Here is a 27,850-nt window from a genome sequence, read left to right on the forward strand (position 1 = left end):
CGGTGGCTGGGAGGGAAAGGGCCAGGCAGGAAGGGGATGACCTCATGGGTCTTGTTCATCCCTCTTGATTTCAGATCATCGGGGATGCGTGGAGAGAGTCAGGAAGTCAAACATCAAGAAGCCTGAGGCGCTGGTGAGAGGAGCAGGGAGGTGAAGGGACCCGGTCTCGGGTTTGAGGAAGCCTTATGGAGGACCCCTGCTTTACACAAACCCACTATATGAACATCTAAGTGAATCAGATACAGTAGGAGGTGATTTTGTACTTGTAACTTTCCAGTGTCCGGGGCTATTATTAATGACACCCCGTCTGGTACTTCCCACCTCCCAGCCTCATTCTGAATCATCAGATGAGGAGGTGGAACTCGAGACACCGGCGTCTTCAGTTGCGTTACACTCAGCAGTCTTGGATTCTTGAAATAGTCATTGTTCCCCTCGACCGATACTCCCTCCCCGAACACGAATCACGACAGCACAATTCGTACAGAGCTTTTGCAAATTCACCCGTTGTTGCAAGGAGGTACTACTGTCCATTGCTGGTATGTTACCGCCCCAGACTTAGAGCAGCGTCTCGGCTCTCCACAACCAAGAACATCACCGCCAGGGTCTCCTTGGTCCCCTGGAAGCAGAGTACCTGGCCTGGGGTGACAGGTGTGAGGTTGGGGTCGCTGTTCAGGAGCCCAGACTGACTCAGATCCTTTGAAGTTAATAATGCAAATTAGCCCTGGGCCCCTAACCTGGGGAAAACACAGCCCAGGATACGGAGCAGCAGCTGGCTTTGGGTGGCCCACGACACTGCCCAAAGGCTCCACGCTGTCAGAGGCATCGAGCCCTCAGAACTGGAAAGAGAAAGGGTATGTCCAGTTACGATGGATGCCCTGGGAGGGGTGCTGACATGAAGACAGGCCACTTGGGAGGAGCTGGGAGGCAGACAGGGCTGCTGTGTACGGAAGGCTGAACTCTGAACAGAGGAGAGAGGCAGATGCGGGGGAGGAAGCCTGCTCAGAGGAGGGGGTGGGAGCCAACAGCCAAGTCCACAGCAGCTGCCTGCTGAATGCCAGTCCCACGCCTGAAGCAAGGCGCCTCACCACTGTCCTGTGCTGTGCTTCAAACGACCCCCGTGAGATGTCACCAGAACCCTCATTTTACCAGCGCAGAAACTGTAGTACAAAAGGGTCGGCGTCTTGACCACTGTCACATAGCTAGGAAATCGTAGAGCTAGGGTTTAAAGGTGGCCAGTCTGATCCTAAAATCCATGTTCTTGTTCTTTGTAACACAGATGCCCCAAAGCAGGCATCGTAGAGCTATTGCCCCTCCCTGGTCCAGGGACCCCATCTCCCTCTCATCTCCTTCCCCCAACACTGCCACGGAAGCCCAGTCCCTGCCTGGCTTCAGCCAACAGCACTTGCCCGTTCTCTCCCTTACTTTGGGAGGAACTAGCTGGCCTGGAACCCTCCTGTGAACTATCTGGGTGGTATTTAAAATCCATTGTGGGGGAACAGCTCTGGCTTCAGATGAAAGGCCTTTGGGGTAGAAAGATCCAGAAGCCCTGTTTCTAACAAATGCTAATCATGCCTCAAACGCATTGAGATGTAAAAGCTGAACCAAGGGTTATGAGCTCATAAAAATACTTGGCGCCTAAAAGAAGGGCATGAAAAAGATGCCCCAAAGCTCTCGAACGTGGAATAAAAATATCAGTTTCTTTTATTCCCCTGATTCATCTGGCTTAATATTTTAGAAGTATTGACTTTAAGAAGTCAGGCTGCCTGGGTCACCGGGAGAGGAAATTTACATGTGGTAAAGACCTCCAATCCCAGTGCACGATCTGTGCTCTCTGCTCCTCCAGGGAAACCCTGGAAGGGGGAGCTGGCTTTTGGAAGAACGCTCTACAGCACTATCTAGGAATCTGGCCCCTTGTCAGAGACCTGTCCTTCTGGACAAGGAACCACCACAGACCAGACGAGGAGATTCACAAGAAGTTGTCGCTGTATCTCTGATCTCATTCAGAAGACGCAGAGAAATTGGAATCTTACTTTCATTGTGCTAGAATTTCATCTCTCTGCCAGTGAGGATTTCTAGCGGCTCCTTGCTGAATCCCCAGGGCCTAGAACAGAGTGCAGCTGGTTCACTACATATATATTACCTGATTGACTGAATAAGTGCGTGGCTATTTCAGGCACCTGTTCTGCCTCTATTCCCCCATCGGGATGAAACTGTGTCCACAGATCCGGCTGGTCTCACCAGTCCTGTTCTGTAGGGCAGGAACCCACACTTCGTCCCTAAGCCTGGACGCTCATAGTTATTAGGCCCGTCTGGCCAACACCTGTGACTGGTAAGATCGGCCATGCAAGATGAGCTGGACGAACAGATCCTCTACCTTGGAAATGCAAACCAAGAGACGCCGAGGGAAGCTGCCGCTGATGTACACACAGGGGAGAGACTGTGAGCCAGCGGACGGCAGGGTCTGTGTCTACCTTGTTCTCTGCACTGTCCCCAAGGCAGAAACAGAGCTGCTGTCTTCCTCCCTTCCTGCTCTGTCTGGATCCACAGGACACCCTACCTACTGCACTTGGGCCGGTGGGATGTGTCTCTTCTCTCACAGCACTAATGGCCCAGATCCGAGCACTGCTGCGTCCTCCTGTCCTGCCCCAGAAGACCAGCTGTCTCAGTATATACCTGAGAAAGTTGTTCGTCTTTTTGTCAGTTTTTGCCATTGAGGTTAAAACGGGTGACAAAGGGAGGAGTTGGGGCAGAATCTTAGGGAAGAGACATTCGTTATCGCCTCTCCGGCTGAGGGGCTCCTCTCCCTCCTACTGCACTGGGGTTGTTCATGGCCAGCTCGGCTCTGAGCCACTGGCCCACTGACTGGGGAAGCTCAGCCTGGAAAGTTGTCAAGGCAAAGCCAGAAACACACCAGAGAATTCCAGGGAGGTCATGGTGGCCGGGTGCGGTCTTGCAGCATGAGCTCAGGACTCCAGGGTTCAGCACCGGCTCAGCCCTTGACTCCTCTGTGGATGGGCAAGTTACCCGTCGTCTTTGAGCTTCAGCTTCTCTTGTGAATCGGGGACAAGAACACTTAACTCTCGTGTTGGTAGAATCAAGAGCAGTGCCCAGCACATGGTAGGGGCTCCACACGTGGGACCCGAGTGCCCTACTGCGTATGTCTATAAACCCCTGCAACTCACAGAGGATTTTGCTATATTTCGCGTCCTTTAAACCCCACAACAACCTACAAGATTGGCAAAGGAGAGCCTAGCATTCCCATTTTGCAGATGAAGAGACTGAGGTCAAACAGGGATATGTAATTTGTCCAAGGTCACCCACAGAGCGGTTAAACTCCATCCCAAGCCCCACAATGCTGCCCTCCGCACAAACAAGCAAGATAGGTGATCAGATGTGCGTCGACTAAGTGACCCCCCCAGCTGGCTACACCCCTTTTTTCTTAATCACGCACAAGGTTTCATTCAGGGGTTTGTGTACAATATGTCCAGGAGATGAATGAATGCATAGATGAAGGAATGAATGTGTGGGTGAATGAATGAATGAATGAATGAGCATCCTGTCTTAATTCTACTCCACACACACTTGGCAACAAAACCTGGGGATCTCCCCCAGACTGAGCCCTTCGGGGCCTGCTGGTGCATGTTTCTGCCCCTCTCCAGAGAATCTCTAACCACAGGCCTGGAGCGGGTGCAGCTCACACTACCTTAGCCCCTCTTGCCAGCAGGGAAAGCAGAGGGCAGCCCTGCTCATTCTACGTACTGGTTTCTGCAGTCTCGTACTCGCTGTCTCTGAGAAGCTCAAAGATGTCCACTTCGACCTTGGCTTTGCCCAGCCTCTCAGGAGCGCGGTTGATGCGGTTCTTGGCCAGGGTGATGGAGAGCCGCTCCCCTCTGCTGCACTCCATGGGGTCATCCAAGATAGCAGCTGTGGGCAGGCAACCACACAGAGACAGTTGGTACCCTCTCCTGTTACCCTCCTCTTTCTCCAGTCTCTCCTCCCCTCCCCCCCCACTGCCGCCTCTGCCAGGCAGCTCCCCGCCTCCGCTCTGCCCCCGTGCTGTCCTTGGAACTATTCCCAAAGCAAGTCCTCTACATGCTGAGGGTCTTGGTTCGTAGCCATGCGCGGCCATGAATTCTAATGCGCCTATCCACCTCGGAAACCCCGAAATGTCACAGCAGGCCACTGGGGTCTATGTGTACCAGACCCAGATGTGGTGACGTGCTTGGAGGTACGCTGACACGCACACACAGGCACACGTGTGCAAAGGAAGGGACACAGGGGCCGTCCTTTGACAATGGTATTCTGGGCATCTGCAGGACTCTCCCTGAGACAGGAGAGGGGGAAAGGAGACCAGGTACGAGACGGGGAGTTGTGGTACATTCGGCTGCATGCCAGCTCTCCAGGCTTGGATGCTGAGGAATCACGTCGGCTGGTGGGCCAGGCAGGGTCTCAGAACATCTTTTCCTCCCTGAACATGAAGGGTAGGAAGACAACCTCAGGGCCTTGGTGGTGTGAAGACTCAGTAAGATAATGTATGTAAGCAACGCAACGCACGCATTTGACTGGCATGACTTAAAACGAGTGGTGGAGTCATTTAGTTCCACGAGCGGCCCATCTTCCAGAAGCAGCATTAAAGGTAAGAGTTCTGGAAGCCTAGAGACCTGCGTTCAAATCCCAGGTCCTCCCCGCAGCAGCTCTGAGACCTGTCTTCTCGCTTGTAGAATGGGGAGAGCGCCCACTCCTTGGGCCATCGTCAAGATGACCTGAACGGTCTGTGTGGGGGGCTTGGCACAGCACCCAAAAGGTTCAACAAACCTAGCTGTGGGTAGCCTTCGTTCTCTTGGTAGAGGAAGTTACAAGACTGCAAATCTCCGCAGATCTCTACAAAAACTTGTGCGCGCATGCTCATCACAGCACTCTGCGCAACAGCTCAAAAGTGGGAAAATCCCAGTGCCCATCAACTGACAAATGAGTCAGACAAATGCGGCGCATCCATACAATGGGACAGTGTTCAACAAGAAAAAGGAACAAAGGACTCACGCGGGCCACCACATGGATGAACCTTGAAAACGCGATGCCAAATGAAAGAAGCCAGACACAAAAAAACACGGGATGATCCCATTGGTAAGAAATTTCCAGTAAGGCAAATCCACGGAGACAGGAAGTAGATCAGTGGTTGCCTAGTGGCAGTGGCGGGAAAGCTGAGACAAACTGGGGGGGGGGGAGGGTGACTACTAAATGCGTACACAGTGGTTCTTTTGGGGGTGCTGACTCTGTGAATACACTAAAAACCAGTGAGTTGTATTTTTTTTTAAGATTTTATTTATTTATTTGACAGACAGAGATCACAAGTAGACAGAGAGGCAGGCAGAGAGAGAGAGGAGGAAGCAGGCTCCCCACTGAGCAGAGAGCCCGATGCTGGGCTCGATCCCAGGACCCTGGGATCATGACCTGAGCGGAAGGCGGAGGCTTAACCCACTGAGCCACCCAGGCGCCCCAGTGAGTTGTATATTTTAAATGGGTGAATCGTGTGGTATATGAATGACACTTTAATAAAGCTCTTACAGAAAAAAAAAAAAAAAGAAGAAGAAATATCAAGCTTAGCTTCCAGAGGTTGAAGGCTCAGAAAAGCGACATGGGGTATCGATCCAAATAGGTTTCGCCGACATGTGAAACCTTTGCGGCTGGCGTGGACAGAAGAGACCCAGGTCCCACGCTGTCTTTTCTGTACACTGCTCCTATACCTACTGTGACCCATTTTCCAACCCGAAATCCAGGACACAGATTATTACAAAGCCTCCCCCCCGCCCCCGTGATGTGTGGATGTGTTTATATGCACAGTCTTGTTGGATGATAAAAATCGGATTTCATTGACATCGGTTGGGCCACACATTGGGTAACAGAGGCGCATCCCAAGACCCGCCATTCAAGTGGGCTTCTGGGAATTACGCAGTAAAATCCTCACACAACTGGCGTGATCGCCACCTGTAAGAGCGGCCCAAAGAGCTACACATGTGTGATTGATGAGACTGAGGACACCCAAAATATCTATCCAGGTAACCTCAGGAAAGCAAGGCCAAGATGAGAAGGTTCCTCAGGAAGCAGACACCTAAAATATTGTGCTACAATGTCCCAGGAGGAAGACTCTGGGAAGAGAAAGGAAGAAGGGCAGCCTGTAGAAGTGATTCTTAAATGGTGTTCCTTGGACGGCCCTGGGCTCCATTAGGAAGCCGCATGGGGGTCCCAAGCCCCTGACAGCTTCAACAAGCACCTCCACACCCATTGGTTTGGGATACTGGGGTTCCGCAGAAGACTTGATATGGGGGAAAGAGTGTCTCGCTGTTAAAAATAAAATAGAAATCATGAGTCTAACCCTAAAACATAGAAGAGAGACATCGGCAATGTCAGGAATTGGCAGAGCATCACACACAAGTCAGGAGAGAGAGGCACGGGATCCCTGACACTTGAGTTTTATGTGAACAGGCCCACATTTATTCCGTGACATTAGCGTAAGTGCTGAGTGGATATGGGCTCACTTAATCTCTGTAATGACTCTGAGATGAGCGTGTTCCTCCTGTTACCTTCGCTTGGAGATGAGAAAATGGTCAGAGAGGTCAAGGGACGTGCTCACATTCACAGGGCTGGTGAGGGGGAGAGGCGGAAGGTGACCCCAGGTCAGCCTCATGCAAACCCTCTACCCAGAACCAAGGCTCAACTTCCTTCTAGTAAAACTTGTCTTCGTCAGGATTTACTGCTGAGAAGGGGGTGTACTAGGGAGGGGTGTCTTAGCTCAGGCTGCGGCCACAAAATACCGTAGACTGGATGGCTTATACAGCAAACATTTCTTTCTCCCAGTTCTGGATGGAGGTGGGGGGACCTGAGATCAGCGTGCAGGCAGAGTTGGGTTTGACGAGGGGCCTCTTCCTGATTTGCAGACCTCTGCCTTCTCACATGGTCCTCATAGGTTGGAAAGAAAGGGACAACATTCTCTGGAATCTTCTAAGGGCACTCATCCTATCCTGGAGGCCCCATCACCCTCATGACCTCATCTAAACGGAATGCTTCCCCAAGGTCCTGCCTCCTAATACAAAGCTATCCCTGGCGGGGTTGGGGGCAGGGCTAGGATTTCAACACGTGAATTTTGGGAGGACACGGTTCCATTCATCGCAGCGGACCACATGAGCTTGGCAGCCTCCATAAGGAAAGAAAATGTCACCAAGGCATATCAACTCTGAAACACTAACAGGCAGGACGCTATGCCTCTGGACATTCCCCTAGCTAATGCTCCCAAGCCCCACGAGATTTCTAGACGAGGGGGCATTCTTCTTTTTGGACCATATGATCTTTAAATATTAGGAAATTGCCTGCAATAAAATAAGTAATAAAATAATCTCTCAGAAAATGCCCATGTCCCCTGTCAAGCTAGGAAGGAACTCAGCCCTCTGGCGGGGGAGGGGATTTACTTCAGTAATGCTTTAACAGGGCCGTTCAGGCTTTCAACACCGGTCTTGCCTCTGTCCCATCAGTAGACAAAGGGCACAATCACACCTAAACCACAGGAGGCACCGCACACCCAATAGTCTGTTTCAGGGTTGTGTGCTCTCTTCTTGAACAGTGTGCACTGAGGACACGTGCCATGGACTGAATGTTGCCCCCCCCCCCCCCCCGGCAACCACCGCATTCACATGTCAAAACCTTAGCCCCCAACACAAGGACATTTAGAGACAGCGCCTGGAAGAGGTAATTAAAGTGATACGAAGTCGTAAGAGTAAGGCCTTGATCAGATAGGATGCGTGTCCTAAGGGACACGGAAGAGACCTCTTTCTCTCCTAGTAGGTGAGGACACAGCGAGAAGGCAAGCCAGAAAGCAGTCTCCTCTCACCAGAAACCGAGTCTGCTGGCACCTTGACCTTGGATTCCCAGTCTCCAGAACTGCGAAAAATAAATGTCTGTTGTCGAAGCCGGCACGGCTGCAGTGCTGTGTTATGGCAGCCCGAGCCGACAGAGAAAACATGCCAGTGCAAACCCAGATGTACGGGACGTCAGCCAGCCGCGGGACACCACAGAATCAACTCACAGAGAGTTACAGGACATACTTTGAGACAAAGGGAGCATGGCCAGGTGTGGAAGAGGGAACATCGAGATTTTCTATTAAGGGGTCTAGGAGGTCCCCTGAGTACCTCCTTCTTCTCTCCCTCCCCACGGGGCCCGAAGAAGGGCTCTGCACTCCATCCAACCTCTGCGCTCTGGGTACCACTTTTCTTTAGATTTGGGATTTTAGACAATGATTAACTCCTGTCTGGGAACAGCCTCAACTGGGTGGTTGGTTGGCATCAAACGTATTGGGATCAGAATAATCAGGACGATAACAGGAACCCAGATGCTGGGGCTGTGGACACAGGGTGAGGGGCCAACTCGGGCCCTGTTAGGACACCAGAAGAACATGTTCCCAACAGGCGGTTACCAAGAGCACCGTGCTGTTTGGCAGTCCCCCACAAGGAGCCCTCGGGGGTGGAGAGCAGGGTGCTCAGGACCAAGTGTGCCGCTGATGCTCCTGGCCCCACGCTCTTTCCCACAAGCCCCGTGATTGCACTGGGCCAGGATGCTCCAAGCTTCCAGCCACTGCTTAATGAGGAGCCGTAGAATCTGGCACAGCCACCATCCCCAGGACTGTTCTAAAGAGAAGTGAGCTAGGAGACACGGGAAGGTCTGGGGCTACAGCCAGGACAAAGCTGAGATGGGGACAGGCGATCAGGGAGCAGGGTCTTCCCCAGGTTTCCAGCCGTGGGGACTCGTGCACAGTGATCTGTACATTGCATGTCCTCAACAGGCCTCTCTTGCACCCAGGGAGCTGGTGACCCTCAACATTGACATTGGGCTTTTCTTCCCACGAGCCAATTGCTTTCCCTCTGCCCAGTTCTCTCTGAGTTCTAAGGCTCGTGCCAAGGAAAAAGTGGCCTCTTGACTCTGTGCCCACCTCTACCCTAAGGTCTTCTCTCCATGTTCTGGGCCAGGCCTACATCTACTCTGGATAGGATGCCTCCCTGGGGCTGGCAGCCCTGGCCGTGCCCACTCTAATCCTTTCTGGTTCACCCCGTGAGTGTGGCCATGATTATCACTCATCTGCTCAAAGTCCTCAGGCCTCCCCATTATCCGAGGGTTGGTCTCACTTGAGTATCTAGGATGGAACCAGGCCCTCTGCAGTCTAGCTTCCCAATGCCCTTCTAGCTGGAGCACCCCTTCCACTCACACAGCAACAGCACCCCCATGTTAGGACAGGAGCTGGCTTACCTTCCCTCTTCCATGCCTTTGCTGACACCAGCTCTGTCCCTTGCTCCCCTGAGAACCACCTCTTCCAAGAAGCTCTCCCTGATTCCCCCAGCCCAATGCTCTCCTTAGGTTTCCCAAGAGACCACTCACTGCCTTGGAGGGCTGTTTACCTTTTACATCTCTCTCTAGAACTTTCCTCAACTAGCTTGAACCTAAAAAGCTCAGAGTGATCTCTCCTTTCTTTGAAACTCCCAGGTTCCCCATCCCAAATTAATTCCCTCTTCCTTAAAACTCCCATAGAAATTTCTCTGTACCTTTCATTAGACACGAATCACTTTCGACTTTTTTTTTATTATGCCTATCTGTTTCTCCGTCGTTTCTCCCCGAGGCAGCCGGCTCCTTGAGGCTGAGGGCCGCGGCTGATTCATCTCTGTTCCTGTACAATTCCAGACGCACGTGCAGGAGCCCTTAATGAATGGTTATTGAGTGAAAGAATAATGTGACACGGTGCAGAAGCACTCGCTGTCTGCTCAGGCGGAGGGCGGTCCCCCCGAACCAGTGCTCCACGGTGCAGGGCCGGCGGGGTCCCCCCGGGCACCCGGGGGCTGGCACTTCTACTCTCCGCTCACCTGGGGGAGCTGGAACAGGGCTTGCCCCCAAGAGCCCACCAGGGACGCCTCCGGTTGGGAAATCAACCTCCTTTAATCCTTCGGATCTTCCAGAATCTCCCTCCGGAAGATTTCCAAGCGCTCTGATAACTCTTAACTCTTAAAGCAGGGAATAAAGAGGTTTTACGGGGAGTCTCGCAGGCAGGCTCTATCGCTTTTCTGCCGGCTGTGCAGCTCAGCCGGTTAGAGCCCTGTCCTAACCAGGAGAGCCCCTTGGAGTTCCAGGGAGGCAGCTGGCTTCACTCCCAGCCCGAGTGTGACCTGCACCAGCCTCCCCTGCTCACCTCTGAGCTCTCGTGTCCCTTTCTGTACCCCGGACTCCTGTGGGTCCCAGTCATCCCTCCTGCTGGAGAAAGCCATGCCACTGTGCAGGCCACTCCAGCCCAAACCCACAGCCTTCCTCCTCTCCTGGGGGGTAACGCAGGACCGCCCTCTGCCCTTGGCCTCGCCTGGCCAGCTCCCTCTCCAGCTCTGTCTGCGGGGGCTGCCATCACAAAGCAGGGCAGACGAGGGGCGCTTAAACAACAGAAATTTATTTTCCAGGAGCCGGAGATCAAGGTGAGGGCAGGGCTGGTTTCTTCTGAGGCCTCCCTCCTCCGTTCTCTCCCTGTGCCCTCACTCCGTCTTCCCTCTGTGCACAGCTGTACCCTAATCTCCTCTTCTTAGGAGGACACCTGTCATACTGGATTACGGCCCACCCCGATGACTTCATTTTAATTGAATTATCTCTTCAAAGACACTGTCTCCACGTACAGTCTCACTTGGAGGTGCCGGAATGCAGACTTTAACATGTGAACGGGGGAGCTGGACACAAGGCCCGTTCCCTGGATTTTCACCTCTGGCCATCACCCAGCTCCCACTCCCTCTCTCGTCCACAGAGAGGTTAATCCGAAGCCACTTGCAGGGAACTGTCTACACTTTGTGCCTCTACCTCCTTTTTTTTTTTTTTAATGTATGTATGTATGTATATAATCTCTATGCCCAACATGGGGCTCGAACTCATGACCCCACGATCAAGAGTCACAGAATCTTCCAATTGGACCAGCTAGGCGCCCCTTTCCAACAGGCTCAGATCATGTTCTAGGAGAACCCTACCACACCCAGCTCTCCTCTCCCGACACCCTGCCCCACCATGCTTCCCTTCTCCCCTTGACCTTCCAAATCTCCCCCAGACCAGCTTATTCCCCTTTGCGAGACGTGCTCAGGGACCCAACATGGACTGCACAGACCGTGTACAACCCTCTGGCTCGCCCTTCCATCTTACCTTCAAACCAAACCCGACTTCTCAAGTGACTGCTCAACATCTCGCTGATTGGACTTCATCTCACATCCCCTTTGGCCACTATAAGCTACCTTCTGTCCCCACCAGCCCACTCATGCTGTGCATACAAAGTCACCGAAACGGTCATCGTTGTGAAGTCAGGGGACACTTTGATTCTTCGATTCTATCACTAGCCGGCATTACTATTCGTCGTCTGCCAGGGACCGTTCCAAGAACATCGCGTGCGTTGCTTCAGGTAATCCTCACACAACCCAGCAACATACTGCCCCATTTTACAGGTGAGAAAACTGAGAGAGGGGCAGAGTGAGCAACTTGCCCAAGATCACACAGCTCTTAATGGCCGCCTGGGTTCGGAGCCTGTGAGCTGCCAGACCGCTCAGTAGCTGCCTGCTAGTTTCCCCTGAACCTGAGTCCTGAGCGTCTGGAGTCCCGAGTTCTAAGTCCTTTGCCTGAGACCCTCAGCTTTGGAGGCTTCCATGACACGAAGCCCCTGGGGCTTTCCTCCTGCTTCTCTGCCCATTCTGTCAAGGTCCGCCGCCTCTGGCTGACCCCGCAACACTGGAGAGCCCCCAGGTCTGTGCAGAGCCCTCCTCTTGACTCACTCCCACAGGCTGCCTAAGTGATCTTGACCTATCACCGACGCCCACCTGCCTGAGGACATCACATAAATGTTCCATGAGCATCTCAAATTGATTAAGGCCCAAAGCCAACTCACCCTCTTCCCTCTTACGTTCTTCCTGAGTTTAGCTAATGACAGCGCCAGCCCTCCAGGCATCATGGCCTTAGCTCCATCCCTCACCTCCAACGGCTCTGCCTTTGCCCCTCACTGTTTCCCAGGTCTGTCCCCTTTTCTCTCTCTCAGGCCCATGGTCAAAATTCAGTCCTCTCCTCTAGACTACTCAACAGCAACCTCTTGCCTCTCACCTGGTTTTCCCACCAAATGCTCAGCCAGCACGTGGCAGTCCTCAGTCATGCCCACACACAGCTGCTGGTCACCGAAAGGCACAAACCCCTGCTTTTGGCTTTTGGTCTCAAAATAAATGAAATTCTTTGGTGTGGTACGCGAGACCTGGCTCCTCTCTCTCGGACCTTATGTTCTGCTTCTCTTTCATCCCTCTCTACTTTCTAGAAATACCGAAAGACCATAGCACCACCTAAACCCACACGCGTGCACGCACACGCATGCTGTTTGGTCCCTGGCACTTGTACTCACGCTTCTCCTTCCGCCTTTGCACCGTGGCTCACTGACCGCTCTTATTCGGCATGAGTCCTCGGCTCACACATCCCCTCCTTCTGGAAGCTTTCTCTGAACACAGAAGTTGATCAAGGGCCACGAGGATGTACAGTCATAGAGTCCCACACATACTCTATTTCCAAATGATCAGTTTCATCTTTAACATCTCCTCTTTAATCTTTTCTATCCCCAGTGCCTGGCACCTTGCCTGACAACAAGATGCACTCCGTAAATGTTTGAGCCAAATTCATCTTGGCTTTTGAGGGATGTTATGCCAACTTCTATTCCTTCCTTCAAAATTACTACTCTGACCCATACGTACATGGCCAGCTGATTCTGACAAAAGCGCATTTAAAAAATGATATTTTCAACACATTGCACTGGAACAGTTGGATATCCATATGTTGAGAAAAAAAAAAAAAAGAACTTCAACCCCGTCTTGCACCATACATAAAAATTAACACAAAACAGATCACAGACCTAAGCATAAAACCTAACATTATAAAACTTCTAGAAGAAAATATTTGTGACTTTTTTTTTAAAAGATTTTATTTATTTATTTGTTAGAGATCACAAGTAGGCAGAGAGGCAGGCAGAGAGAGAGGAGGAAGCAGGCTCCCCGCTGAGCAGAGAGCCTGATGCAGGGCTCGATCCCAGGACCCTGGGACCATGACCTGAGCCGAAGGCAGAGGCTTAACCCACTGGGCCACCCAGGCGCCCCCTATGACTTTTAGTTAGAAAAGATTTCTTAGAAATGTCACCAAGAGGGGCACCTGGTTGGCTCGGTGGGTTAAACCTCTGCCTTCGGCTCAGGTCATGGTCCCGGGGTCCTGGGATCGAGCCCTGCATCAGGCGCTCTGCTCAGTGGGGAGCCTGCTACCCCCTCTCTCTCTGCCTGCCTCTCTGCCCACTTGTGATCTCTGTCTGTCAAATAAGTAAATAAAAAAAAGTCACTTTTTTTCTTTAAAAAAAAGTCACCAAGAGCAAAACCGATAACATATAAAAAATAAACTGACAAAGTAGACTTTATCAAAATTAAAAATGTCTGCTCTTCAAGAGACACCATGAATAGAACAGAAAGACAAGACACAGGCTGGAAGAAAATATACAAAGAGCATATATATGCTGAAGAGCTTGTATCCAGAATATGCGAGGAATTCTTAAAACTCGATAATAAACCAAACAATCCAATTTTTAAAGATTTTTTTTTTACGTAATCTCTACACCCAGCATGGGATTTGAACTCACAACCCTGAGATCAAGAGTTACACAATCCACTGACAGAGCCAGCCAGGTGCCCCCCCGCAAACAATCCAATTTTGAAACAATGTCCCAAAGATGTGAATGTACACTTCACCAAAGAAGTTACATGGGTGGCAAATAAATATGTGAAAATACGCTCCACATTATTAGTCTTGGGGAACTACAAATTAAAACCATAATGAGATCTTGCCATCAACCTACTAGAATGGCTAAAATTAAAAAGCTTGACCACACCAAGCCAGAGAAGATCTGGAAGGACTGGAATGTTCATACACAACTGGTGGGAATGTAAAATGGCATAATCACTTAAAAACGGTTTGGTCATTTTTTAAGAAGGTAAACCTTCCCCTACCACACGATTCAGCCATTCTACTCCCAGGTTTTTATCCAAAAGAAAGGAAAACCTAGTCTACACAGAAATTCATACATAAATGTTCATAGCAACTTGCTCTGTGATAGTCAAAGACCAGAAACAACCACCCGTAAGGGAATAAATAAACAAGCTGTGGTATACCCATACAACAAAATACAACTCACTAATAAAACGGAATTTAAGAAGTCAGACAAAAAGAGCATGACTTTATGATTCCATGTATATATTCTTCTAGAAAATACACTCTAGACTGTAGTGATGGGAAGCAGATCTGTGGTTGCCTGGGGACTGCCCGGGATGGCTGAGCAGAGGAAGGAGGGAAAATGAGGAATGAGAGTGGCCCCAAGAAATCTTTCTTGGGTGATGGAAAACTGCATCATCTGGACTGTGGTGATGGTGTAACGGGTGTACAAACGGCAAAGCTTATCAAATTGTCTGCTTCAAAATATAGGCAGTTTATCATATGGAAAAGATACCTCAATTTTTTTTTAAAAACACTTTGATGAGAAAAAAGTTACTATTCTTCTGGCTCCTTCCTACGTTTTCTTACCCTCTATCCTCACCCTCAGCCAATGAGACATTTTAAACTCTGTGATCTATACCCACTGCCTCCAATTCCTCTGCATCTTCTCCATCCTGAGTCTCCACCATCTCTGAATTCACTACGGTTCTCCTTCCTTACAAATCTTTCCGTGGTTTTTTAGGATTTTGAGGCTCTGAGTCACATGTGACTGGAGGCTTTTTCTGGGTTGTCATGTTTTAACATCTCTGATATGACGCTTGCCTGATTTTCATTCTGATCACCTTTGTTCCAAACCCCTTCGAGCTCCAGCTCCTTCCCCTTTTACATAACCGTAGTTGGCCGTGTTCTCCAAGCCCCACCCTCTGGATTCAGTCCTCAGTCCACTTTTCCTTCATTGTCTACTTCCCCTGAAGAATTCATTCTCAACTATCAGCCCTATGTAGATAATTCCAAAATCCCTACCCCCAGCCCCACTTCCCCATCCACACATCAGGCTCCTACTTCTGGTTGCTAAGAGGAAATATCCCCTTGGAGGCCCTTCCAAACTCCATGTCCCAAATGTAACCCATTATCTTTTCGTAGAACGGGGGGCTCTTTCTGCCTTCCCACAAGCGATCCATGGCAGAGCTATTCTGCTCTCTCCCCAGCCCTCCCTCCACTGTACCTGCTCAGTCACTGAGGACCCCCAAGGGATATGCCCCCAACCCCTGTTCTCTTTCTGCTCCCACTACCACCCCCGCCTCTCCCCTGTGAAAACCCAGCTTCTCCTGTTGCAGATTCACCTGCCTCCCATCCACACCCTCCACAATCTAGCACCACACACCTTTCCAGGCTCATATTCTACCAAATTCTTTGACCACTCAGCTACATCAAGGTAGCCCTTGCTGAATGCTGAGTGGAGCCTGTCACTTTGCCCTCTCCTTTTTCGAGGTAGTCTCTTCTTCCTGGGAAGCATTCTGCTTTTCTTTACCCATATCCAAACCCTACCTAAATTATGCACCATTCTCAAGTTCCCTCCCGCCCGGACCCAGGCAGGTGCTGGACGACTCCAGCCTGCACTGATTCTGCCGGCTTCGAATCCTCCAATGCTCTCACGGTCTGTGCCATTCATTTAGCACTTAATCTTGTGCTTTGTAATTGAAACAGGCAATGCATCCATCCACTCAATCATTCCTTTATTTATGAATTCATCAAATACCTATTAAAGCGTCTATCTTAACCAAGGCACTATGTACGTAGAGAAGGATAAGATGTATCTCTGCTTTTACCATGTCCAGAGGAGAATGCGGCCATAAAATCAAATAGCCACAACCTGATACGGTTAAGTGTTATGGCCAAACCCCATTATGATCCATCTGTAAGCCATCCAGGTGCTGGAAATTTGCAGAAAACGACGAGTGGGTCTTTGGCTCTCAAAGACATTTGCGGGGAGGGGTTTAGAGACAGTAAGTGGTGTAAGAGGGAAAACCACAGAGCTCACAGGAAGCACAGATTCTTCCGGGTAGTGGAGAGAAGTTGTTGGGACGGCCTCGTGCACTTATCTATCGCACACAGGTGTCCAGCGACTACTGCCTCCCAGGTACTGCACCAGGCTTCACGGAAGAGACAACCCTGAAGCAGGCCCGTGAGCTTCCCAGGGAGGCTGGGAAACGAGGTGTGTTCCAGCATGCAGAGCCTCTAAATGCTTCGGCAGGTGTCAGGGGCCCAAACACCTGGCGGGAGAGGCCGGAAAGGAGGACAGCCACCTAAGCAGGAAGGACGTTGTGTGTCATGCCAGGGAACTGGAACGGAGGTGACAACAGGAGGACCTTCGACAGACGGTGACGTCCTCAGATTTGCATTTTAGCGCCATCACTCATGGCACGGAAGATGGACGGGGGCAGCAACTGACCAATGAGCTGGGAAGAGGAGTCCGGCATGATGTCAAGAGCCCGGGGAAGAGAGATGAGGCAGGTGCTGAGGGGCAGGACAGTGAAGGATGGAGAGGGATGGGGCGGAGCTGAGCACGATTCACGGGATGCAATGAACAGAGCGGCTGCCCGTGGTGGGTAGGAGGAGATGTGAAGGGCTTCTGGTTCAACTATTTAGACGGTGACATCATTGACTAGCATCAAGAACACAGGGGTGTAAAGGCGAAGGCTGTTCTGTTCTGTTTCTGGAGACGGGCCCAGGGGATGAGTCTGGGATCGTATTTAAGCTCGGGGCACGCTGTTTAGCGGAGATAGTCACTGGCCTGGCTCCCCAGAGAACAATCCAGGCTTGAGACACAGACCTGGGAGACCCCAGGGCCAGGGTGGTGATGCCAATTTGGATCTGGCCCAGGATGGATGGTGGAGAGACAGGAGGGATGAGGCTCAGGTCCTGGGGTCTCAACGTCTAGGGAGAAGGTAGAGAAAGAAGCTGACACAAGAGACTGGAACACAGCAGTGAGGCTGAAAGAAAGTCAAATAAGATAAGAACTGAGAATGTTCTAGGAGATTCGGCAACTAGGCAGTCACTGGGGACCCTGGTGAGAACCCTTCCAGGAGAAGGCGGGGATAGCAGGCAGACCCAGCTGCTCAAGAAGGAGCTGAGAAGGTGAAGGAGTCCAGGAGCTTGTCTTCAAGGGAAGGAGTAGGATTAGGGCAGCAGGTGGAGTGACTCACTTTGCCCAAGGAAGGGTTTTTTGAATTCCCAGGAGAGGGCCTCAGAAGAAGGAGTCCAAGGGCAGGGAGAAGCTGATCATGTCAGAAGCAAGGGGGCACTTTGCAGAAAGGCCAAAAGAGAAAGAGCCTGGGGCACAGGGTATAGGTTCCCATGGGCTGAGAGGAAGGAGAGCCCACCAGGAGACAGCAGAGACCGCTCGCTGGCCCCAGGGCCTTTCTCCCATTCTTCCTTTTAATCATGAAACACTCTTAAGTGCCACCTGCATGCATGGCTGCCCAACCAGACCATGTTCCCCAGCCTCCTCTGCAGCTGGGGGAGGCCAGGAGCCAAAGGGGGACAGGGTACTTGAGTGGAAACAACCATGACACATCCAGGCCGTCCCTTTGCCCTGGACTCCCCTTCCCTTTTCCTGCTGACTGTAAATAGTGACAACAGGAATGCACGGGAACTCTGCACTGATGAGGGCAACATGTTTTCCTGGCCCCCGCCCGCCCCCAGCCAGCCCCGGACCAAGGCGGACCCGGGGACTCACACCCGAGAGAAACACCCTTCTGTCTTTGAAATACCACATGTTCCTTCAGCTCACTGTGCGACCAGGCAGCCGAAGCTCCAGCGGCCGTCCAGTAGAAACGCGACATGAGCCACGCTTGTAACCTGACGTGTTCTAGCAGCCACATTCCAAACCATTAAGAAAAAGAAGCAGGCGAAATCATGGAAGTAATTTAAATATTTTATTTAACCCAAATTTCAAATATGACTCTTTATACCATATAAAATCATTGTGACCTTTCATATTGTTTTCATACTAAAATCCAGTGTGTACTTTGTCCTTAAGCAGTACATCTGAGGGGGCCCTGGGTGGTTCAGCTGGTGAAGCATCTGCTCTTGGTTTCAGTTCAGGTCGTGATCTCAGGGTCGTCACATCGAGCCCCGTGTGGGGCCCCACGCTCAGTGCAGGGTCAGCTTGGGATTCTCTTTCTCTCTCACCCTCTGCGCCACCCCCCCCCCCCAGCTCGTATGAGCTCATGCTCTCTCAAATAAGTAAATCTTTAAAAAAAATAAATAAACAGTCCATCTGAATTCAGACGAGCCATATTTCAAGGGCTCGAGTGTTAGTGGCTACAACACCGGACAGTGCCGGTCTAATACTCATCGGAACGGCTCTAACTAAACATGTGGGGGAAAGGGGGAGCTGAGGGAGACTGAGCTCAACAGTCTCTATTGTCTCTGAAAAGAGGCAAGATCGTCACCTTCTGACGTCATCTTTGCAACAGTGGCAAAGATGGCGTAGGTGGTTTCAGGCGAAAGCTAAGAACAGGTGTTCCAACATGTCACCGTGTTTCTGTTTGGGCCCAGATGAAATGAAGAGAGGCTGGTTTGTTTGTTTGTTTGTTTTTTTGCAAGCAGCCTCAGGACACAGACAAAAGCAAGGCACATAGATGTCTGTACTGTCAAGGGTGGGAGGCACCGGGTGGGAAGGCAGGATGAGGGGACACGGGGTTGAAGGCATGACCGGGAAAGGGAGTGAAACCCAGGAAAAGTTGTCCGAATGAACACAGCCCGCACAGCTGAGAGGCTATGGAGAGCTTGGGGGTACGTGGATATGTGGATGTGGCAAGAACTTTAGTAATGGGAGCAAGACGGGGAAAGCAGGAGCCTAGGATACTGTTTGCAGACCGTGGGATTTTGAAATTTCAGGGTTCCAAGGCAGAAGGGCACCCAGCGTGGTCACAGTCCTAAGTATGGGTTAGAAAGGGACATGGAGAATGTCACTGGAGGTGGAAGTTATGCATCCCCGAGGCAATGGCACGAGACAACAGACCCATGGGTGCTGGGGACAATCCTGTGAGAGCAAAGGGAGAGATGAGAGGACATGGTGAGCCAGGAATCACAGCCCGACGTAAGAACTGCAGGTGCTGGGCCAGTGGAGACTTGTCTCGGGGAATAAGGCAGGACAGGCAGGATGGGGAGCAGGGAAATCCAGCTGTCTCTCTCTCTCTCTCTCATGAGCAGTTGCCTCTGGAGATGGGTGAAAGGGAAACACTCTATCTGCCAGGTTTGGATTCTCCCCAAAATGGGGCCCCATGACAAGCTGAAAAGGGTCTACAGGGAGGTCAGGAGCAGGAGTACAAGCTGGACACAGAGCAAAGCTGCGAGGAGATGTGATCCCAGGGAAGGCGGGTGATGGGGCCAGTGCATGAGAAGGGGGTGGGGGCAGAGCGCTGTTTCCTGGTGCCACGAGGCAGCCCTCTGAACAGTGAGTACCTCGAAGGCAGAACCACGTCTCATCATCTCCCGTCCCCCCCCCGCCCTGCCCCACCAAGACTCAGAGCAGATACAGGCAAACGCTACACACCACGCGTGCCTTCCAGACTTGTTAAAAGACCGGATCGCGATGTGTGTTGATGGTTGGGGCTTTCACAACCCTTAGCTCCATCCCTTCCTCCTCCCTCCTCCCACCGTTAACCGAAGGACACAACCCCTGCAAACAAATGTATGAACACAGTCCCTGGCATGACCAGCGATTACATCTGCATTTAGAGCCTTATTAATACAGCCACTCTGTAAGGTCTCCGCATACCTCATTGATATTCCCAGGTCACCCAGAGCTGGCTTCTCTTTCTGGATTGTGCCACATCCCTCTGGGTTTCCTCCGGGGGAAGGACAGTCCCCATGAATTCTCAAGGTCCCAGAGGGGGCCACCAGCTTTGTCCACGGCAGCTCCCCTTGCTGGCTTTGGTGGGACCAGATGCACGACTGCCGCAGGACAGTGCCTGGCGTCCCCACGCTCCAGGCTCCCCGCGCGCAGAGCCAGGCGGGGGAGAGAAGCCGTGGGTGCCGGAGCTGCCTGTTTGTCTTCTCTAATAGCTGCCAGTGACAGCCTTCCGGCTGAGTTATGGGCTGGGGCAGAATGAAGGCAGAGGCTTGGGGAGCGATGGGGGCTGCTGGGAGCCCTAACGGGTCGAGCATGTCCAAGGGTGCCCAGGAAGTCTGCCTCACTTCTAGAGGACACTGAGCCCAGGTCGGCTTCACTGTATGGGGGAATTCAAATCGGTGAGCACGTACTGATCACCTTTCTGATGCCAGGTGCTAGTGGGATAGACACCACCGAGAATACAGGACATGGGGACATAGGGCGGCTCTGGCTCCTGTTCTCAAACACTCAGGGACAAGTTGGGGCGATGGTGATGGGAGTGGGGAGTAAGGCAGAGAGCACAAGCAGGGTACCAGGCAGGGTCTGAGAAAGGGGAGCTCCGTGGGGAAGTGGGCAGGTGCCATCCCCCAAATCCCCTACCCCTGAGTCATAAATGCTCTGTGAGGTCTGCTGACCTACCTGTCCATCTCCGTCTGGTCACATCATCATTACCTCAGGCCCCCTCCCTGAGTTTGCGGAGAGAGCCTGGGTTATCAGAGCACCGAGGGCTTCTTAGCTCCTCAGTTTCGCCACAACTGTGAATAAAGGAGGACCCTGCCTCCTACAGTTTGCAATGTGGGACCTTGTCAGCTTGGATCGGAAATGATTAGAACGGGCGCTAGAAGTTTGAGACGTTCGGATGATGCTAATGTCCCTCCACTCAGAGAAAAGGGCAAGCAAGAGATAATGTCCGATTAGGACAGCTTTGAGAATATGGCCCGAAAAATCCACAGGGCCATGACTTCGATTGCTCGCACCTTGGAGGTCTCCGTCTCTTATCCCAGGAGATCAGAGCACAAGCAAGAGATCTGATTCATTGTCGTCATCTCCCTGGGAGTGGGACCAGGACAGGGAACATTTATCCAGGAGGACACGGGGGTTTAGAGAGTAAGCTGCGGCCCCACAATGGGAGACGAACAGAATGTTCATTTGCTCATTCATTCAAAAAACATATTCAAATAACGTCATCCTCTTGCTCTTGCCCTTTCCCTAACGTGGGAAGAGAGGAGCTTCATGTCATCAAAATGTGTCAACCTTCTACCTCAGGCTGTCATTACTACTTCTGAGTGGGGAGGACAGTCCCTGTTCCCTGTGCTGGAAAGCAAATTTCCCATGGAGCCTCCATCTAGAATGCAGGGAAGGAACTTGGTCTTGGTTCCCGTCAGCCTCCCTGAGGCCAGCACCTCCCACATGGTCTACAGAGCACCGCACACAAACAAATACCTCTGAGGTCTGTCCTCCCTCAAAAACCCATTCGATGCACCCTGTTTCTCCACGAGACTAATTTAAGCTTCAGCAGGTGTCCAGACCCCTCAGTGTATCCCTGGGGAATTGCATACGCAGTGCTTTTTGGAGCAATATTGAGGAAGAGTGGGGTGGCCCCTTTAGGGAAGACCAAAAGCCCTTGTCACAAAGAACCCAGAAGAGCAGCCTGAGACATCGAGGGGCGCACTCTGACAGGGGGCATCGGTCCAGGGTCCGCGTCGCAACTCGGTAGACCAGGTCTTGGCAACCTCACTCTGTAACTGGCTGAGTTTCCTGAAAATGTGTTATTGGCTGGAAGAGAGGCTTAGTGGCTATCATCAGAATATTCGAAAGGCACAGAGGGACAAGGGAAAAGAAATAGCACTAACCTACAGGAGATAAAAAGCAGCCCCTCTCTGCTCAGCGGAGAGCCTGCTTCCCTTCCTCTCTCTCTGCCTGCCTCTCTTGTGATTTCTCTCTGTCAAATAAATAAATCTTTAAAAAAAAAAAAAAAGCAGCCCCATTCAGACACCATATGCCACAGAAGTAGAAAGCTAGTAAATTTAATTTAGTATAGACCACGCAATTACCTGCTTTAAAAATTAAGGACTGAGACCATAAACCCACTAAACTTCAAATCTTCATAATGAGCAGTTAACTGAGAGAGAGAGAAGGGACAGAGGGAGCAGAAGGAGAAAGGAAGAAAAAGCAAGAGGACTGAGGAAGGATGAAGGGAAGGAGGAGGAAAGAGAAAGGAAGAGGGGAAGAAGGAAAAAAATAAGATTAGCCAAAGCATGAGACAGGCACCTAGAGAAACAGGACGAAAGCATGGCACTCCATATTTCCAGAGGAATCTTCTGTGCTTGGGGTCTTCTGATTTTGTTATGAGAAAGATTTAAAGTCATAACGGGAGGTACAGACAGGGACAAAATCTTACCCTGCTGAATAGAAATATTCATTTTTTTTATTCCCATTCCTGCAACCAGCCCCCTAGTTTAGAGCTGAGTTTCTTGGGCTCAGTGTTCCTGACATCTGGAGCCAGATGGTTCTTTGCTGTAGGGGGCTGTCCTGGGGGTCATGGTAAGTTGGGCGTCACTAGGACTAGATGCCAGGAGCACCCTCCCCAGGTGTGACATCCCTCCAATGCCTCCAGATCCTGCAGGCGCTGGCATTCAGCGGCGGGAGTGTAGTGAATGACGGGAAGGACGGAAGGAGGGAAGGTGAAGAGGGGGACAGAGGAGATCATATTGCCTTGTGGGCCATAACGAGAAGCTTAATTTTATTCTCACTGTAAAGGGCAGTCACCAGAGGGTTATAAGCAGAGCATGAACTCCCTGACCCAGCTCTACACCACATAAACTAGCCTCTAACCCACACCCAGCTTCATCGGCTTCTACTCCTCTGAACAAACTTGAGCTTGCATCAGAAGCCCCTGGAGGGCTTGAAAATGAAGACCGTCAGGTCCCACCCCTGGGGTTTCTGATTCTGGACCCAAGCATCTTCATTTCTAACAACTCACCAGGAGCTGGTAACACTGCTAATCCAGGGACCACACCCGGAACAAACTCGACTCCTTCCAAGATATGCTTTCCATCATGCTGTATGCCTCCCTGTTTTCTGTTTTGAAGGAGGTAAGCTACCATGACATCAAGTGCTTGTGTGAACCACTAAGACTGTGAACTCTTTTTATCTCACAACCATTAGGATGGTTATTATCAAGAAGAAAACAAACAAACAAACCAACCCAGAAAATAGGGCACCTGGGTGGCTCAGTCATTAAGCATCTGCCTTCCGCTCAGGTCATGATCCCAGGGACCTGGGATCGAGCCCCGCATCGGGCTCCCTGTTCAGCGGGAAGCCTGCTTTTCCCTCTCCCACTCCCCCTGCTTGTGTTCCCTCTCTCACTGTGTCTCTGTCAAATAAATAAAATCTTTAAAACACACACACACACACACACACACGCAAACCCAGAAAATAACAAGTATTGGTAAAAATGTGGAGAAACTGGAATCCTTGTGCCGTGCTAGTGGGAATGAAACTGGTGCAGCTACAGTGAAAAACAGTATGATGGTTCTTCCAAAAATTACAAACAGAATTACCATCTGGTCCAATAGCTCCCCCTCTGGGTGTATATCCAAAAGAGGCTGGTGTATATGGGTATATGTCAAAGAGATATTCGTGTGCCTTTATTGATAGTAACCTCACTCACAGTAGCCAAAACATGGGAGCAATCCAAGTGTCCATCAACAGGCGGCCGAGTAAACAGAATGTGGCATCCATAGGTATAGTGGAATATTAGTCGCCCTTAAAAAGGAGGGAAAGTCTCACACCTGCTATAGTATGGATGAGCCCTATGCACATTACGCTAAATGAAAGAAGCCGGACACAAAAAGATAAGTACAACCACCTATGGGAGATAGCTAAGAGCGTTCACCTTCATAGAGACAGAACGTAGAAAAACGGCTGCCGGGGGATCGAGGACACAGGGAATAAGGAGTCATGGCTCAACAGGTACAAAGTTTTGCAAGATGAAAAAAGTTCCAGACACTGGGTGGTGGTAATGGTTGTGAAACAGTGTGAATGGGGGCGCCTGGGTGGCTCAGTTGGTTAAGTATCCGAGTCTTGGTTTCGGCTCTGGTCATGATCCCAGGGTCCTGGGATGGAGCCCTGTGTCGGGCTCTGGGCTTGGCAGGGAGTCTGTTTGAGGATTCTCTCTCTCCTTCTCCCTCTGTTCCTCCCTCCACTCTCTCTCTCTCTCTCTCAAATAAATAAATCTTCAAAAACAACAGTATGAATGCACGTAAAATCTCCAAACTGTACACATAAAAATGATTAAGCTGGTTTTATGTTCTATACATTCTACCACAACTAAAAATGATTTCTTAGATACAAAGAATTGTTTTCATTTCTTTTAAAGATTTTATGATTTTAGAGCGAGAGAAAGAGAGAGCAGGAGTCGGAGGAGGGACAGAGGGAGAGGGAGAAGCGGACTCCCCGCTGAGCAGAGAGCCTGACATGAGGCCCATCCCAGCACCTGGGGTCATGACCTGAGCTGAAGGCAGATCCTTAACCGACTGAGCCATCCAGGCGCCTCCAGAGAATTGGGTTGTGTTTTTGTTTTTGTTTTTTTTTACAGTTATAAAGCACTTTCACATGTCTGGTCTCATTTGTATCTTATAATAATCTAGGAGGTAACAGTAAAATATTGCCATGCCCATTTCACAGATGAGCTTGCAGAAACCCAGAAAGATTAAATTGTTCGAGTCCATGCAGCTGATGTGGCGAGAGATTACAAGTAAACATCAGATCCTTTGCTCCACAACAATATGCTGCCCAGTACATCACAATGCTTCTCCTAGAATGTTCTGTGTAGTAAATCACCTTTTATGTGCTAAGTGATGTATACATAGTAGCTGGCTAGTTGGGAGGGAGGGAAGAAGGCAGGCAGCGGGGGAGAAGGAAGAGAAGGAATTATTTGACTTGAGGAAGATTCCTCTCTCATGATCTAGGGAAAAATCACTATTTTCTGGATGTTTCCATGTGTCTGGCAGTTTGTATGTGTTTTTCTTTTTAACTTTCACATACAATGCCCTAATAGTGGGCATTACTATTATTATTTTATAGGTGATGACAAAGAAAATAGACCCCTTAAATCACCTGACCACTTCCACTGTGACTTTGAATCTAGATCTGTGTGACCCTGGGCCCAGGCTCTCACGCCTAGCAAACAAGATGGCCTCCACGTTCTAGAATGTCTGGTGGCCAACATGAGGCATCATGTCCTCTTGCCTTTGGCTGGCAGTCAACCCAGCTCTCTCTTCCTTCGCCAGCACCCCACCAGGGTATTTGTAATTGAAAGGGGACACCTTCTTGATATTTTTCTCCCCTCCTGTACCCCATCTGTACTTTTCCCAGTCCTGACTACCCTGTCTGTCTAGGCTTTCAGGATGAGGAGACACAAGACCTGTGGGGGTTTCTCCTCCACTCTGACTCCCTTCCTCACACAGGCCTAGGGACCATCTCCTCTGAGGGCGGTTGGTCCCTCCTCTGTGTCACGGGACTGAGTCAGGGACTTTTCAGGGGGCAGAGAAGAACCCTACCTTTCACGAAGCCCTTCCCCCTCCCTCCTGAAGGAAAGCACAACAGAGGTTCTAGTGCCTTCTTCTACCAAACCAGCACTCACCCCACTCTCGCCCGACAGACGAGCTGCAGGGGTGCTTCCCATGGAGGGCTAGACACACCTCTCCAAAAGCACAGGGTTCCCAGGGAACCCACTCCGTGGGCTCACAAAGACATCTCACACCACCTCTTTCCAGTCAGGGTTTTCTTCCCTCCCTGCCCCCAAGGAATCCACTACTCCTGGGCTGCTAGAGCCAAGGCATCTGCAGGCCACTCTGTTACAAGAAGGTGGAGGGACCAGAGTTCCCACTGATTAGAAGCAAAGGCTCATCGACCCGGTGTAACGGGTAACGAACTTGATGGCCGATGTGGCTCCAGCCCTGATTCTCCAGCAGAGTCTATCGTTTTGTAGCTTTCATCCCTCGGCACCTGGAACTGGTTAATCTACCAAACGTTAACCCACTCCATGAATCTGATGGTAATGAGGTCAACTTGCACTTTATTTATCATTAGAGCTGGCAGACCCGAAGGGGAATTTAGTGTTTGAAAAGGCTGATTTTAAAACTTTATGTCAGGGGACGCATTGCCAAATGCAGTCTAATAACTGCATCATTAAAGACAGACTAAAGTCTTTATTTAAATTCACGTTCATTTCACCCCTGTCTATAAAACACAGGGATGTCTACAAAGCAAACCCTTAATCCACAAAACAAATTTCTCTCTTGGTTTTCTCCCCTATCAGTCCTCCCGGACTCTGTGGGAGCTTGCAGAATGTCCGATCCTGTCTCTCTCGTGTGTCAGCCCCCACTCACCCAAAGGACATTCATCATTCCTCAAGCCTCTGCTATACACCAACACTGGGCAAAGCACTGGGGACAGAGAGGTGACATATTCTTGGTCCCTGCCCTCGAGGAGCATACAGAAATGGCAGGTGGAAGTGAAAGCAAATATTCCAACATGACAGGCCCAGAACATTCTATCTCCAGATATCCCCCCAAGTCAATCCTTACGTCCTGCCAGCCTCTGCTCTGTGTTGCAGCAGCTGTGAGCCTTCCCCAAGCACCCAGCAAGAAAGAGCCCACAGTCCCCCCGCCCCTCACCCTTTCCCTCACCCAGCCGTGCTGTATTTTTGTCCACAGCACTTATCAAAATCCAGCACACTCTGCCTTTCCTTGCTTTTTTTGTGGTGTGTGGGTCCCCACTGTGATGTAAATCTATGCGGGGAAGAGCTCAGGGAAGGGCAGGAATTTTATGTGTGTGTTTACTGCTCTGTGTCCAGCCCCGGCACGGTGCCTGGGGACAGAGCAGGCATTCTAGCAATACCTGACACGTGGAACGAGTCATGCTATAGGAGAGGTGTGGGGGGGGGGTTGATTCTGGAGTGCTGGGAGAGACCTCCTTCTGGGGAGCCACCTAGGAAGTTTTCACAAAGCAGGAGACAGTTAAACTGGGTTGTGAAATACAAAGTCGCTGGCTGGGGAAGGGGACTTGCTGGTCCAGAGGCAAAGACAGGAAGCCAAGTTAGCCCCAGCTGGGACTTGGGGTGACTGGAAAGAAGGGAGAAAATGAAGCTGGAGCTGTTGATGGTGAGGTAGGTGGGCCGTGGGGGGCCTTTTAGGCCATTTAAAGGGACTTGAACTTGATCTCAAAGGTACTCATTGAGAAACCTGTAACAGCATCTTTAGAATTGTTGGGAGAACGTCGGGGCGAAGTTTCTAGCTCCCCAGCAGCTCTCGCAGTAGAGTCTCTGCTAGGCTGTGTGCCCGTCAGGCCCCCCGGTGGCTCGGGCCAACTCAGCCTCCTGGAATTCACACCCCTCACACCTTACCCCAGGCTGCTCTGCTCAACAGCAAATGACAGAAGGGATGGGATGTCCCTTCTCACACTGTGTTCCAACTTAGGGTGGGGCTGGGATGCACCGCCGACCAACACCACCACCATCGCCCCTCCCGTTCTGGGGAAAGCAAGCTGCCGTGCTCCATGGAGACACCCACATGGTTGGGGGCTAGGAACACTCAACAGCCAACAAGGAACCGCAGTCTGCCAACAGCCACGTGGGTGAGCTTGGAGCTGACCGTGGCCATGGCCCACACCTCCACTGCAGCCTCCTGAGACACTCTGAGCCAGAACCACCCTGCTAAGTGGCTCCAGGATTCCTCACCCCCAGGAACCGCCCAAGATAATAAACACTAAGCTCCTGGGTGAGTTGTTAGGCAGTGGTAGGTCATTCATACAGCCTGCAGTGGTAGGTCATTCATACATTCATACCCTTTCAAGAGCCCCCGGCGGACTCCCGCCCCCCATAGTGGGGAC

At 51.0% G+C, this 27,850-nt stretch overlaps 1 protein-coding gene across 1 annotated transcript in view; it reads right to left on the bottom strand.

The window, feature by feature from the left end:
• Positions 1 to 27,850, bottom strand: part of GRIK4 (glutamate ionotropic receptor kainate type subunit 4) — a 417,952-nt gene that overhangs the window by 171,304 nt on the left and 218,798 nt on the right. Inside the window, exon 4 of the mRNA XM_046017419.1 lies at positions 3,760 to 3,924. Coding sequence (XP_045873375.1) covers positions 3,760 to 3,924 — 165 coding nt within the window. The remainder of the gene's footprint in view (positions 1 to 3,759; positions 3,925 to 27,850) is intronic.

This window comes from Meles meles, chromosome 8 (genome assembly GCF_922984935.1).
Source record: "Meles meles chromosome 8, mMelMel3.1 paternal haplotype, whole genome shotgun sequence".
NCBI lineage: Eukaryota > Metazoa > Chordata > Mammalia > Carnivora > Mustelidae > Meles > Meles meles.